Source organism: Marmota flaviventris, chromosome 2 (genome assembly GCF_047511675.1).
Source record: "Marmota flaviventris isolate mMarFla1 chromosome 2, mMarFla1.hap1, whole genome shotgun sequence".
NCBI lineage: Eukaryota > Metazoa > Chordata > Mammalia > Rodentia > Sciuridae > Marmota > Marmota flaviventris.
In genome coordinates, this window is record NC_092499.1 from 98,080,884 (window position 1) to 98,096,210 (window position 15,327).

General features: G+C 34.3%; 1 protein-coding gene and 1 non-coding gene across 7 annotated transcripts in view; one reads left to right on the forward strand and one right to left on the reverse strand.

Moving 5' to 3' along the window:
* Window positions 1-15,327, forward strand: part of Usp8 (ubiquitin specific peptidase 8) — a 65,449-nt gene that overhangs the window by 43,954 nt on the left and 6,168 nt on the right. For all 6 annotated transcript variants that reach the window (XM_071608246.1, XM_071608250.1, XM_071608247.1 and 3 more), the window contains 4 exons: window positions 4,348-4,932; window positions 11,463-11,543; window positions 11,997-12,259; window positions 14,654-14,866. In XM_071608246.1, the coding sequence (XP_071464347.1) occupies window positions 4,348-4,932; window positions 11,463-11,543; window positions 11,997-12,259; window positions 14,654-14,866 (1,142 nt within the window). The remainder of the gene's footprint in view (window positions 1-4,347; window positions 4,933-11,462; window positions 11,544-11,996; window positions 12,260-14,653; window positions 14,867-15,327) is intronic.
* On the reverse strand, window positions 1,779-1,853 carry Trnaa-cgc (transfer RNA alanine (anticodon CGC)). The gene has a single exon. It is a non-coding gene; the product is annotated as a tRNA-Ala (tRNA).

The window sequence follows — 15,327 nt, forward strand, 5'->3', positions numbered from 1 at the left end:
TGTTAGAGCAGATTATGCTAAGTGAAGTTAGCCAATCCCTAAAAAACAAATGCCGAATGTCTTCTTTGATATAAGGAGGGCAACTCAAAACAGAGCAGGGAGGAAGAGCATGAGAAGAAGATCACCATTAAGCAGGGGAATTGCATGGAAGATGGAAGGAGACCTTCATTGTTATACAAAATTACATAGAAGAGGATGTGAGGGGAAAGGGGGAAAAAAAACAAAAAGAGAAATTAATTACAGTAGATGGGGTAGAGAGAGATGATGGGTGGGGAGGGGAGGGGAGGGGGGATAGGAAGGGGATAGGAAAAGCAGCAGAATACAACAGACACTAGTATGGCAGTATGTATAAACGTGGATGTATAACCAGTGTGATCCTGCAATCTGTACACGTGATAAAAATAAGAATTCATATCCCACTTAAATCAAATGTATGAAATATGATATGTCAAGATCATTGTAATGTTTTGAGCAACCAATAAAAAAAAAAAAATTCAAAGACATGTCCCTGGTTCCAAAGTCCTCACAGTTGGAATCTTTATTTTTATAAAAATGTTTCAGTATAATTCAGACCTTTTGCCACAACTACATTCTAATAGATTATCAAAGGATTTTAAACATAGCTGCTGACTCTTTGCCCACAAATAATACCAAGAAAAGCTTGTATTTCCACAGTTGAATTAGAACAAAACTTTTGGGGGATTTTGTATTGAAATTTGACCAGTAGTACAATTGTCCCTTGGTATCCTTTGGGGATTAGTTCCAGTACTCCTGGGGATAACAAAATCAGTAGATGCACCAGGTACAGTGGTGCACACCTGTAATCCCAGTAGCTTGAGAAGCTGAGACGGGAGAATCTTGAGTTCAAACCCAGCCTCAGCAGTTTAGCGAGGCCCTAGGCAACTTGGTAGAACCTGTCTCTAAATAAAATATAAAAAAGGGCTGGGGATGTGGCTCAGTGGTATAGCACATCTGGGTTCAATCCCTGGTACCAAAAAAGAAAAAAAAAAAAAACAAACAAATAGACAAATCAGTAGGTGCTGAAATCCCTAATATAAAATGGTATAGTATTTGCATATAGTCTACACGCATCCTCCCATATCATCTAGATTACTTCTAATACAATGTTAATGCTTTGTAAATAGTTGTCATACTGTATTGTTTAGGGAATAACAAGAAAAAGTCTGTACCTGTTTAGTACAGATAGCAATTTTTTAAAAATTCCCAAGATTGGAGATTTAGCTTAGTGGCAAAGTGCTTGCCTAGCATTAGGAAAGCCCTAAGTTCAGTCCTCAGCTCTCAAAAAAAAAATCCTTTCATGTAGAACCTATGGATATGGAGGGCTGATTTAGAGGAAACTAATTTTCCCAAATAGTTTGGCTTACACACCACTTAAATTTGTGATGTCAATATTTTGGTTTTAAAATAACTTAATTCCATTGCATTTAAATTTGACACTTTGCCAATAATTTATTTAAAACTTTTAAAATGACCAAGATGGTCAAATTAAAAATTGCAGCCTTTTCTTTGTTAGGTTCTATTTAAAGGAAGATTACTATTTCATAGGTAATGGCCAAGATTTTTTAGCATTCATTTCTAATTTTTTCCCACACATCTTTAAGCAGTATTTCACATTTAAAATGGGTAACATTGATTTGTAAAGCAGGATATGAATAGAATATTTGGTAGTTTTATTTGGGTTTTTTTTTTTTTTTTTTTTTGTAATTTAAGGAGGTTGTTCATTAATTTTATTTATTTATTTATTTATTTATTTATTTTGGAGGGGTGCTGGGGATTGAACCCAGGGCCTTGTGCATGCGAGGCAAGCACTCTACCAACTGAGCTATATCCCCAACCCTCATCGCTTATTTTTTAAGGTCATCCTTAATATTTCAGATTAAAATGTCGGATTAAACAGAATTTGGTAAAACAAGTTTTCTTAAAATATAAATTTTAAAAATTCTAAAAGCAGCTAACATTGTTGCACTTCTTTTCAAGTTAATCTTTGCATTTGACCCCTAATCCTTTTTTGTCCCAACATGACTCTGAAATACGTACAATTTGTCAAATGTATTTTGAGTATCTTCTACGTTCAACCTTAGTTGAAAGGCTAGGAAGTGATTGAGGGTCTTCTGTATGAAAGACAGCATGAAAATTTATAAATATGACTAAGACCTGTATTTTGTCTGATATTTAGAAGGAGAGACTTATTTAAAATAGCATAAGACAGAATATCATTATTATTCTACTAGTCACTGGAACACAGAACAAGGAGAAAAAGTTTAGCTAAAAGGGCCAGGGAGGTCTTTTCATGGAGAAGAAAGTAGTATTTTATTTGAACTTAAAACAGTTCAGTAGGGTTTGCAGATGCAAGAGAGTAGAAGAAAACTGTCTGATTTAAAGGCACAGGGCTTGCTCTGGGACCAGTGAATTCAAGTATTTGACATGTAGGCAGGATTTGTGTTGGAGAGACGAGAGTGTGATGGTAGTTAATATTGGAAAGATAGACAAGAATTATCAAGAGAGATGTGTATCAAATTTACATTTTATCCTAAAGGCACAAGGAAGCCACTAGAGAATTTTAAATTTGAAAGCAGCATGATCATAGCTGTGCTTTGAGGGAATAATGGATTAAGCTACCAATATATAAAGAAACATTTATTTTGATTCCTGCTCCACCTTTTATTGGTATCCATCTCCATAGTGGTTTTTTTCTATTTAATTCTGAAATATATATAGAAAAAAGAAGGAATAGGGTTTCTTTTTAATGAAGAGGTAGAAAGTAAAGAGAAACTAGGCATGATTTTCTTTTTTATTCAATAGATTCCTCCTGCTATATTTTCTGTGTGGTATACATCTAAAATTTATTTTATAAGAGCACTATGTAGGTTGTTAGCGTTCTTACAAGTTCTAATTTTGTTTCGATACATTATATTCTCAAGAAATGATATTAGAGTCACTTCTTACAATGTTGTAGGATTAATATGCTGTTAAAATGAGGTAATAATAAACACTTAACTCATCAAATCAGAAATTTAGATTGTAATTTAGCTTGGAAGAAACTAATCAGTATATCTTTTTTAAAATGGACCTTTATTTTATTTAGTTACATGTGATGCCGAGAATCAAATCAAGTGCATCACACATGCTGGGCAAGCACTCTACCACTGACCTACAACCCTGCCCAGTATATTTATCTTTTTTGGAAAGCTGTTATGGAATATTTTATTTGTTCCCTCAGTAATGTATTTATTGATTATGTGCCAGACACCACCTTTACACTTTTAGAAAGCACATGTTTTAGAAGGGAAGAAAGATTTTTTTAAAATGTAATTATTTAACCAAAATCCCAGTAGGTGGACTGAGGGGTTGGCTAGATTTAGAAATCAGAGAATATTTTTCTGAGGAAGAGGTATTTAACTGAAGTCTTAATGTTGTGGCAGGTATTATCTAGATGAACAGCTGATACAAAAGACCTAAGTTGGGAAGAAGTGTGGTAGCTTTGGGGAAAAAAAAAAATGTTTTTTTTAAAGGCAAGTGTGATTGATGTATAGAATAGTGAGTGTTAAGAATAGAGAGGTAAACAAAGATAAGACTACTAGACATGGCCTTTTACAGGCTGCGATAGGATTTCAGACGTAATCTGAGTGTAATTGGTAGCAATTTAAAATAGGATTTTAAGCAAGGGGAGGAACATGGTTATATTTGTTTTTAAATGATTACTCTAACTACAATATGGAGAAACTGTTTGGAAGCAGGCAAAAGAAACTGACAACTAGTTGGAAGTTATGATGTTGGCCTGGGCTTGACTGGTTGTAACAGAAATAGAGGAACGGATACACAAGGAAAGGCATCAGACTGCAGAAGGGTACAAGAAGATATTATGAGACTCAGAAGTTTCTGGTTTGTACAACTGTTTGGAGATTGGTTACATCCAAGAAATAAGAACCATCAATCGAGTTTTGGCTACACTGGGTTTGAGGTATATGTGTGACATTCCCATAGAGTTACTGAATAGGTAGTTGGCTACATGGAAATGACACTCAAGTCTAGGTTTGTCAGATCTAGGTTTTATGCTTTAGTGTGAAGACATTAGTAACTCTTCTGTATACAGAACACATCTTTTCTAGAAAAAGTTAAGTGTCATTGGTGTTTGTCTCCCTTTCAAGTACTCCCTTATAAAAAAAAATCTTGACATTGAGTAATTTATAAATATGGATAATACATTCTGGCTGATGTTCTCTCCACAAAGTGACATTCTTTTATCACAGTTTGATTTCAGGAACTGAGGTTATATGCTCCTGAATTTTGTCAAAAGAATATTTTGCTGTGTTTTTGTTTCCCTAGGTTGATCGTACTAAAAAGCCAGCAGTCAAGTTGCCTGAAGATCACAGAATAAAATCTGAAAGTACAGATCATGAGCAACAGTCTCCTCAGAATGGGAAAGTTGTTCCAGATCGTTCCACCAAACCACTATTTCCCCCTGCAACTGCCATGTTAACAGATGAAGAAAAAGCTCGTATTCATGCAGAAACTGCTCTACTAATGGAGAAAAACAAACAAGAAAAAGAACTGCGGGAAAGGCAGCAAGAGGAACAGAAAGAGAAACTGAGGAGGGAAGAACAAGAACAAAAAGCCAGAAAGAAACAAGAAGTTGAAGAAAATGAAATCACAGAGAATCAACCAAAAGCAAAAGAAGAAATGGAGAAGAGAGAAAGTGAACAAGCCAAGAAAGAAGATAAAGAAACTTCATCAAAGAGGGGCAAAGAGATAACAGGAGTAAAAAGACAAAGTAAAAGTGAACATGAAACCTCTGATGCCAAGAAATCTGTGGAGGATAGAGGGAAAAGGTGTCCAACTCCAGAAGTACAGAAAAAGTCAACAGCAGATATTCCTCCTGCATCTGTAACGGGAGATTCGAGTGCAGGCAAGGTAAGCAGAAATAAACAGTACAGATTGCCAACTATGAGAAATAAAATGTGTATAAAAAGATAACACTATGCTTGGGGTATAGTTCAGTGGCAGACATTTGCTTAGCATGCACGAGGACCTTGGATCAATGTAAGGTACTGAAGAGGGAGAGAGAAAAGATAACACCTGTGGCATTCTGTAAATATGGCAGGTATTTTGAGTAGTTTTCTAGGGGTTGACAATTTGTTCTGATCCATCCACATTTGCTTGTCTACTCTTCTTTGAGGCCACTTGACATGTGTTAAATGATTGGTTGGCAGTGGCATTGTTTTTTTTTGTGTGTGTCTATAAAATGTGATCTATTTTTAATAATTGAGATCTGTAGCTACATTCTTCATTTTCATGTAATATATGACTATCAGAAGACTAGAATGAAATATAATCTTCCTCTCAGTCTGGAGAAGTCAGGTGCAGATATTTATATGAGTTTGTATCTGCTAATAAGCACATGTGAAAAATTATAGCATCTAAAAATAGCCAATATTTATCTTTGCTTATAATCATATTTTTGGTCAAGTCCATGTCATTTTGTTTCTTTATCTATTCAAATAATATTGTATTTAATGTTGCCTTTTTCTGCCCTTGGCTACATACCCAAAATCGATTCTGATAATTTTGAAGGATGTTTTTTGCTGTTATTTTGTTTTCAATCTAATAATATACTTTTTTTTTCTCCATTATGCAGTTAACAGCATCTTTTCCTTTTACATACTAAATAAGTTTTTATAATAGCAGGAACAATTATAGCCCCCCTTTTACATATATAAAAATATTTCTTGATATAAAAATGATTTCTGATGGAAGACAATTGAATACCATTTTTATATAATGTCAGTTTCTATACTTCAAAGCAACCAAAAGTGATTCAGGCATATTACCAAAATTGACACTTCATATTGATGCTGGATTTAACTTGGTAACTTTTAATATCAAAAATATAGCTCGTGTACAAAAGTGTTCTAAACAAAGTAAGGAAATGATGCCCATGTACCAAGACTCTGTAGGAAGATCAGAACTTGTGAGCTCTTATTTAAGATATAATTTAAACATTGTTTTTTGAGTATCTACCATCTGCCAAATATTTTCCCAACATTAATTGTTTCATAATGGTAATCCCATAAAACATTCAGTTTACAAGTGAAGCTGAAACTTAGACTTTAATTATTTGCCTAAAATCACACAGGTTATGAGATTCCAATGCCACTTTCTTTTCATCTTATAATAAGACCAGGGAGTCTTTAGAACTTAAAGCATTCAGGGGCTGGGGTCGTGGCTCAGTGATAGAGCACCTTGCCTAGCATGTGTGAGGCAATGGGTTCAATTCTCAGCACTGCATATAAATAAGTGAATAAAATAAATGTCCATCAACATCTAAAAAAAGAACTTAAAGCATTCATATTTGTAGGGTCATTTAATATAGGTACCAAATATCCCTAAAAATCTAAATAGCCCTCAGATTATGACAGTTTTTGTTATGACATAGTTTTTACTCTCCCTATAACACATTGAAAAAAGCAAAGATTGCATTCTTGTCTCCCCTTTTTTGGGAGGTGGGGGGTTTACTGGGGATTAAACTCAGGGACACTCAACCACTGAGCCACATCCCCAACCTTATTTTATATTTTATTTAGAGACAAGGTCTCACTAAATTGCTGAGCGCTTCACTTTTGCTGAGGCTGGCTTTGAACTCGCGATTCTCCTGTCTCAGCTTCTCGAATAGCTTGGATTACAGGCATACACCACCACGCCTGGCTTATGGGCTCCTTTTAAAAGTAGAAGCAATATGTAATTTATTCTAGAATAAATTTTGTTAAAATTAATCAAAAGGGTTTTTTATAGTTGTTTTAAAAATAAGATGAATTCTTAGAAGAACTTATAATGTTATAGAAGATAAAAAATGGATTTTGCATTTTTTAATTTGGTCTATATAAAATGCTATATTCTCGGGGCTGGGGTGGTAGAATGCTCACCTCGCACATGCGAGACCTTGGGTTCATTCCTCAGCATCACATAAGAATAAATAAGTGAAATAAAGGTATTGTGTCCAACTACAACTAAAAAATAAATATTTTTTAAATGCTGTATTCTCTTCATTCTCTTTAATATTTTAAATTTTTTTGGAGCATTACCCCTTTCAGAGTAACCAAAATCATATGGGATTTAAATAAAAGACTAGAGTCCAGTGAGGTTATGCTGAATATACATGATCATGAATTATATACTGTAAACTACAGCTTCACAAATTATTTTATTTTCATAATTTGTTTTCTTTTTCACTGATCCATCAGGTTTTTTTAGCTTTTTCTCTTCAGTGTTAGGAAATTGTAAATGGCCTTAACAATATCTGTTTTGAATTTGGCAGTAAAGTAAAATACACTTTTCAGAAGCCTAATTTTTTTCTCCTTTTTACATTTTTAGTCTACTGACTTTGATTGTATTAGCTAGTGGTAAATTGGATTATATTGGGACAAAGGTAAAATTTTCTTTCACTTCTGTAACTTTTACTATTTTATAGCCTATTAAGATGAAAGGACAACCAGAAAGTGAAATTCTAAAGACAGGAACTTTTAGAGAAACTTTAGAGGATATTTGAAGAAATTAAGTAGTCCACTGGGGGTAAAAAAAAAAATTGGAAAAGATTTGGAGGGTAGCTCATGCTAGAGGGCCCTGATTTCAATCCTTAACATCTCAAAAAAAAAAAAAAAAAAGAAAGAAAGAAAGAAAACTGGAACAAAAATCTTGGATGAACATGTATAACCACATGATTTTCTTTGTATCTTTGTCACATTGTCACCCTTTATCTTGAGATCTCTCTGAGGAGATTTTTATCATCTTTGGTGACTACTTTTTGTTTTTACTTAATCGATCTATTTATATGCTAGAAGAAATATAGTTTGACTTCCTAAAGTTGACAGTATATTCTCTTCATTTTATGAAATATAAAATATACTTAGGCTTTATAGAATGATCTAAGAGTTCTACTTCTGGTTATATGCCCAAAAGAATCAAAAGTTTGGCCTTGAAGGGAGATTTGTATACTCATAACAGTACTATTCATAATTCTTAACAGTATTATCCACAGTTGCCAAAAGATAGAAGAAACCCAGGTGTCCACTGGCACATGAATGCGTACAGTGGGAAATTATTCAACCTTAAAAGGAAGGAAATTCTGATACATGCCACCATGGATGAACCATAAAGACATTATGCTAAGTGAAACACACTAATTACAAAGGATACATACTGTGATTCATCTTATATTAGGTTATTTAAAGTAGGCAAATTTATAGGGACAGAAAATAAAACAGTGGTTGCCAGGGACTGGGGGAAATAAGGAGTTCAGTTTTGAAAGATGAGAAGAGTTCTGAAGATGGATTATATAACAACTGATCAGTTGTTAATACAACATAACTGACTAGTGTACCTAAAAATGTTTAAGAGGTTAAATTTTGTTTGGCATTTCATCACAATTTTTTAAATACTTACAATTTTTATAAGACATTTTTGCCTTTGTTTGAAGAGCTTAATTGAGGTATGATTTACATATTATAAAAATCATTCATGTTTAGTGTACAGTTGGTTGGGTGATTTAAAAAATTTAAAGAGCCAGAAAACCATTAACAATCCAATTTTAGAACATTTCTGGTGTGATGCACAATTAATCACTCTTTTTTTTACCTTCAGGCCCCAAGCAACAATGAACCTACTCTCTAGATATCTCTATTGATTTACTTTCTCTGCGATATTTGTAGTCTTTCACATCTGGCTTCTGTCATCTTACATGTATTTTTAGATTAATCCATATTGTAGCATGTTGGTAGTTCATGCTAAGCATGTACTCTACCATTAACCCTATTGCCAAGTAGGGTTACATTTTGTGGATATACTACATTTTATTCATTCATCAGTTGATGGATGTTTGGTTTATTTCTACTTTGGGGATACTTTGAATAATGTTGCTGTGAACATTCACATATGTCTTTTTATGAAAATGTTCATTTGTTTTGAGTGGATGCTCAAAAGAGATTTTCTTGTTGTATTTTGAGGAAACTTTTTAAAGAAACTGGCAAAAATGTTTTCCAAAGTGGCTACCCCATTTTATGTTCTTACTGGCAACATAGGAGGGTTCCCATTTTTCTACATCCTGGCCAATACTTGTTACTGTTTCTTTTCTTTTTTTTTGGGGGGGGGGGGAGTTTTCCGGGGAGGTACTGAGGATTGAACTCAGAGACACTCAACCACTGAGTCACATCCCCAGTCCTGTTTTGTATTTTATTTAGAAACAGGATCTCCTGAGTTGCTTAGTGCCTTGCTTTTGCTGAGGCTGGCTTGGAACTCTCCATCCTCCTATCTCAGCATCCCAAGCCACTGAGATTAGTATGCATTTTCCTAATGACTAATGATGTCGAGCTTTTTTCCCTAAGTATAGGCTTTATGTTTAGCTTCTTTGGTGAAATGTGTATTCAAGTCTTTTGCCAATTTTTAAATTGGATTATTGCCAGCTTTTACCACAATTTATAATATGCTGGATACAAATTCTGTATTAGAAATGTGATTTGCAAATATTTCCTTCCACTTTATGGCTTGGCTTTTCATTTTTTTTTTTAATGAAGTTTTCAAAATGCAAAAATTCTTGTGGGGAAGTTCAATCTGTCCATTTTTTCTTATGTTACTCATTCTTTTTATATTGTATCTAAGGAGCCTTTTGTCAAACCCAAAGTCATAAAGTTACGAAGAATATTTCCTGTTTTGTTTATAAAATTTATACTATTTGTACAGTTGGATCTCTGATCTCTGCCTGTCACCACCACCCACCCACCTTTTTTTTTTTTTTTTTTTTTTGTAGTAGTAGTAGTGCTAGGGATCAAACACAGGACCTCATGCTTGCTAGGCAAGCACTCTATCACTGAGCCACATCCCCAGCCTGATCTCTGTCCATTTTGGGTTAATTTTTACATATACAACAGTTTCCACTTTGGCTCTGATTTCTTTTTCCTTGGATTCAGTTACATATGGTCAGCCATGGTCTTAAAGTTACATGGCAAATTTGAGGAATAAATAATTCATAAGTTTTAAAGAACTTTTATTATAATAATTGTTCTATTTTCTTATTAGTTCTTGTTGACCTCTTACTTTCCTAATTTATAAATTAAATTTTATCACAGGTCTATATACATATGGGAAAAATCATATATACACATATATATATGATTTATATATATATTCATATATACACATATATATATTATATATGTATATGTTTCATTGTTATCTGTGGTTTCAGCCATCCATTGGAGATCTTGGAACATGTTTCCCATGGATAAGGGAGGATTACTATAGTATAAATTAAAGTTTTAAATTCATCTCTTTGTATATTCAGTTGTCCCATTTGCCTTTATTTTTTCTAGCACACAAATTGTATTAATTATTGTGTTCTCCAAAATTATTTTATGATGGGAAGAATTTGATGATAGAAATTGGGTATCTTATTAGTAGGCCCTTTTGGTTTCTATTAATAACAATTTTTCACTAAAGGAGGTTAGAAGTATGTGTCATCTGGTTAGAGAAGTTGGTGCCTCAATATATCAGTCTATATTTTCTCGTAATACTAGTAATTTATGAGGTGAATAAATGTGGAAGATGTGTTAGTGCAAGGTAACAGAATAGGCCATGATATAAATTTGTAGCCTTTTTTTTTTTTTTTTTTTTTTTTGATCCTTTGTCCTCATGAATCAGTATGGAAGGCCACCTACCTGCCATCATTATAGGCTTATGCACACTATTTCTATTGATTATTCCAGACTCAGGAACTGAAAGAGTAAAGTGGACTTTATTTAGGGTCTTAGGAATTGCAATTCAGCAAAGACAGATTCAAATAACTCTGTCAGTGTTCCAAAGCAGGCAAAAAAAGGGGGTTGCTTGTGGTAAAACTTCAGTTGGAGTATAATTGCTGTATGACAGGCGCTATGTGACCAGTAGAAGATACAGAGACATTTTTACCTAGTAAAATTATTAACAAATAGATAAATATCCCATTTTTACTTGGTACAACTGTCTAGAGTCCAATAACCTCTTGATGTGCATTTCAGTCTCTGGGCACATTGTAATTATTTGTTCTAGATGCCTGTAGTCAAGAGGTAACCAACACTAACATTCCTAGGTAGCAATTGGAGTTGTGCATTAAGTCATGCCTCCTAATGGCCTCTTGACTGCATTTTGAAATGCTTTTTTTTTTTTTTTTTGTCCCCATCTTTTAATGCTATTTGTTGATTTCATCATACTTTTTCCTTTTCACACTTCTCTTCCCGTTGGTATATTAATATTTGTACATGGAGAAAGTTTTCTTCATCTTTGAATCTGTTTTTAAATATACAAAGAGTAGCCAAGGCATAGTTTTTTTATTCTTTGGTACAAGCATCTTCAGTATATATATGGCAAAATTTAATAGAAAAATCAGAATTGTTTTTTTTTTCCTTTTATTTTCAAATTAGGCTCAGCGAGAACCTTTGACAAGAGCACGAAGTGAAGAAATGGGGAGGATTGTACCAGGACTGCCTTCAGGCTGGGCCAAGGTAAAAGTCAAAATGAGAATTTGACATACTTTTATTTATTTATTCTATGTCATCTCTAATACAGTCAGTTCTGTTTCTTCATTGTAGAGGACATAGCTCCTTCCCCTAAAAACCACAGGGTTAGATGCTTCAATAACCAACCTGGAATGCTATATGCAATATGAGAGCATTCTGGAAATATTATTTTGAAATAATGTGTTATGTTAAAACCTAAACATCCTTGGAAGTTTAATTATATAATTAGATAAGTTTAATTATTGGAATTGTAGGGGCTGAGGATGGAGCTTTAATGCTAGAGTGTGAGCTTTAGCATGTGTTAGTCCCTGAGTTCAGTCACCAGCAAATCGCCCCAAATTAATCTAAAAATAAATTTAGCAGTAATATACTTTGGAATGATTTCCTTGTTTATAAAATGGTCATTTTTTTATTTTTTGTTTTTCTTTTCCTTCTAAGTTTCTTGACCCAATTACTGGAACGTTTCGTTATTATCATTCACCCACCAACACTGTTCATATGTATCCACCGGAAATGGCTCCCTCAACTGCACCTCCTTCCACCCCTCCAACTCATAAAACCAAGCCCCAGATTCCTGCTGAGAGGGATAGGGAACCATCCAAACTGAAGCGCTCCTACTCCTCCCCAGACATCACCCAGGCCATTCAAGAGGAAGAAAAGAGGAAGCCAACAGTAACTCCTACAGTTAATCGGGAAAATAAGTAAGTTTATTCTAACTCCTGGAATTAGAATAATATGCTCTATTTTAAGACCTACTCTAACAAGATCACCATATTAAATAAAGATAGAGAATCAGAAATTTCTGTGGATGACTATACCAGCCATTGTCATTTATCATGGAGAAAAAAAGAAATGAATAAGAAAATATCCTTTGTTTTTTCACCAAAGTACTAGCTAAATTAATATACAAAAGAGGATTATCATAAGTAAATGTAGATCTACAGTATTTTTATACACTGTTAAAATTTATAGTAGTGTGCCATAGACCATCCACAAGTTTTTCATAGACCATATGTGGAAGACCTCTTTCTACCTTTTAGGACCATAATTTACAGAACTGTTGAATTTCCATTCTTGTAGCTCCAAAGTCCCCACCATTTTCCTCCTTAGCCAATAATGTGAGAGCAAAATTTTCCTGTAATATGGAAATAAGTACTACAGTATATCTGCCTCTAATCATCATTCTGTTCCCGTTTCTTTTTTGTTTGGTACTGGGAACTGAACTAAGGGGCACGCAACCACTGAGCCCATCTCCAGCCCTATTTTGTATTTTATTTAGAGACAGGGTCTCACTGAGTTCCTTAGTTCTTTGCTTTTGCTGAGGCTGGCTTTGAACTTGCGATCCTCCTGCCTCAGTCTCCTGAGCTACTGGGATTAAAGGTGTATGCCACTGCGCCCGACTTATTCCTGTTTCTTCATTGTATTTCTGTTATTCTGTTCATAGGTAGTAATTAATGGGTTCATTTTAAGTTTCCCAAAGTAATATCTCATTTAGATATATTTCTGGCTTCATCTCTTTTTGAATCTGCTAATGAATAGACTTTTTTGTCATTTCCTAAACAATATTAAAGTACAACAGGAGGATGTACATAGGTTAATACAAATACTATAGCATTTTATAGAAGGGACTTGAGTATTCTTAGATATTAGTATTTGCAGGGGGTCTTGGATACTTATGTATATTGATGTATAAATAAATAGGTTTGTTTTCCCATTACATACCCTTTGTTAATTACTAAGGAATTCCAATTAGGCTATCTTTTTGGCCCCTTTAGCAATACACTTCATGAAAGTAGTTGATATTTCCTCGTGAGAACTTATCTTGTCAGAAACTTTTTGAAGGAGCTTTTTAAATTTATGTTTATCTACAGGACACAAGTGGCATACACCTATATTCCTAGCAGCTTGGGAGGTTGAGGCAAGAGGATCATGAGTTCAAAGCCAGCCTCAGCAACTTAGTGAGACCCTGTCCCTAAATAAATTATGTTTTTAAAGGGTTAGGGATATGGCTCAATGGGAAGTGTCCCTGGGTTCAATTCCTGATACAAAAAAAAAATTTAGTTACAGATTTTAAAAATCATTTTAATAACTGGTAAGATTTAAATCTTCTTGACTCAGCATTCTTGTTAAAGTTTATTAATTTGGCAGTGCTTTAAAGATTATCTCCTATTTAGTTCACCTATTTTATACATACTAAACAAAACAGCTAGGCATGGTGGCATATGATTACAGTCCTCAGAAGCCTGAGGCAGAGGACTTCAAGTTCTAGGTCAGCTTCAGCAATTTAAGTTGCACCACCCTGTCTCAAAAAATAAAAAGAACTGGGAATGTAGCTTAATAGTAAAGAGCCCTTACGTTCAGTCCTCAGTACTTCTAAAAAGAAAAAGACCTTCAGTTAAGATTTTCCTTCATGCTATAGTTCTATAGTAGTTCCACAGACAAACTAAATACACTAACAAAAGTCTAGGAGGCTTTCTCTAGTCTGGCATTATCCAGTGGGTCATTCTGTGCTAATGGAAGTGTTCTTTATCAGTGCTAATGTTGAGTTGTGACTATTTTGAAATGAGGTTAGTGATTCTGAAGAACTGTATTTTTTAATTTTAATTGATTTAAATTTGACTAGCCCACCTGTGAGTAGTCAACCACAACTCTAGACTTCAAGTAATAGTATCCAGATAACCTCTGCCTCCTCTGATATGTGCTCCATGGTAATGTATTTTTATGGTTCTTTGCCATTTTGGTTGAGTTCAAACATTTACAATGCCAGCCTCCCTGGACCATTTAAGGAGTTTGAAAGAGCCTTCTCTATTTGAGCTCCTTGCTCATGAGAAGCTAGAAAATCTCTCTCATGATATCTCTAGGACCACCAGCCCACATAAAAGGTAAAAGGTATATGTTTCATGGGAGGGACCCAGATGACATCCAGGTATAAGCTAGTTACTAAGTGTCCTATAAGATACAGTTACCTTATGAGTTAAAAGACTGTGGACAAGAGTTGTGTGGTACAGGTAGTATAGTTTGCTGCCACTTGTAGTGTGGAACCTGTTTCAGATGGTCTGCATTTTAAGACATCTTCTATTCTCTTTCTTCCTCAGGCCAGTATGCTATCCTAAAGCTGAGATCTCAAGGCTTTCTGCTTCTCAGATTCGGAACCTCAATCCTGTTTTTGGAGGATCTGGACCAGCTCTTACTGGACTTCGTAATTTAGGAAATACTTGTTATATGAACTCAATATTGCAGTGCCTATGTAATGCCCCACATTTGGCTGATTATTTCAACCGAAACTGTTATCAGGATGATATTAACAGGTACTAAATGTCTTACTTTTCAGTATTGTGTGTATATATTTTGTGGTGTTTTCTATAATTCAGCATATTTCTGATACTGATCCCTGCTCCTTTTCCTATATTTTTTTTTAAATTGGTATTTTATAATTGTACATAGTGGTGGGATTTGTTTTTGGAATTAGTGGCGTGCACACAATATGGCAATATAATTTGGTCATCATCACTTTCCCCTCCCTCCCTTCCTAACCCTGGGTTCCTCTCCTCTGTTCTACTGATCTCCCTTTGATTTTTATGAGATCTGTGCCCCTACTTTTTTTTTTTTTTACTTCCTCCCTAGTTTCCACATATGAAAGAAAACATACAACACAATCCTTGACCTTCTCAGTTTGGCTTATTTTGTTTTATATAATGGTTCCAAGTATACTATTAAAAAGATACTCTAATCATACTTATTAATCTAGCCCATTTTGTGCTGCTCTAAC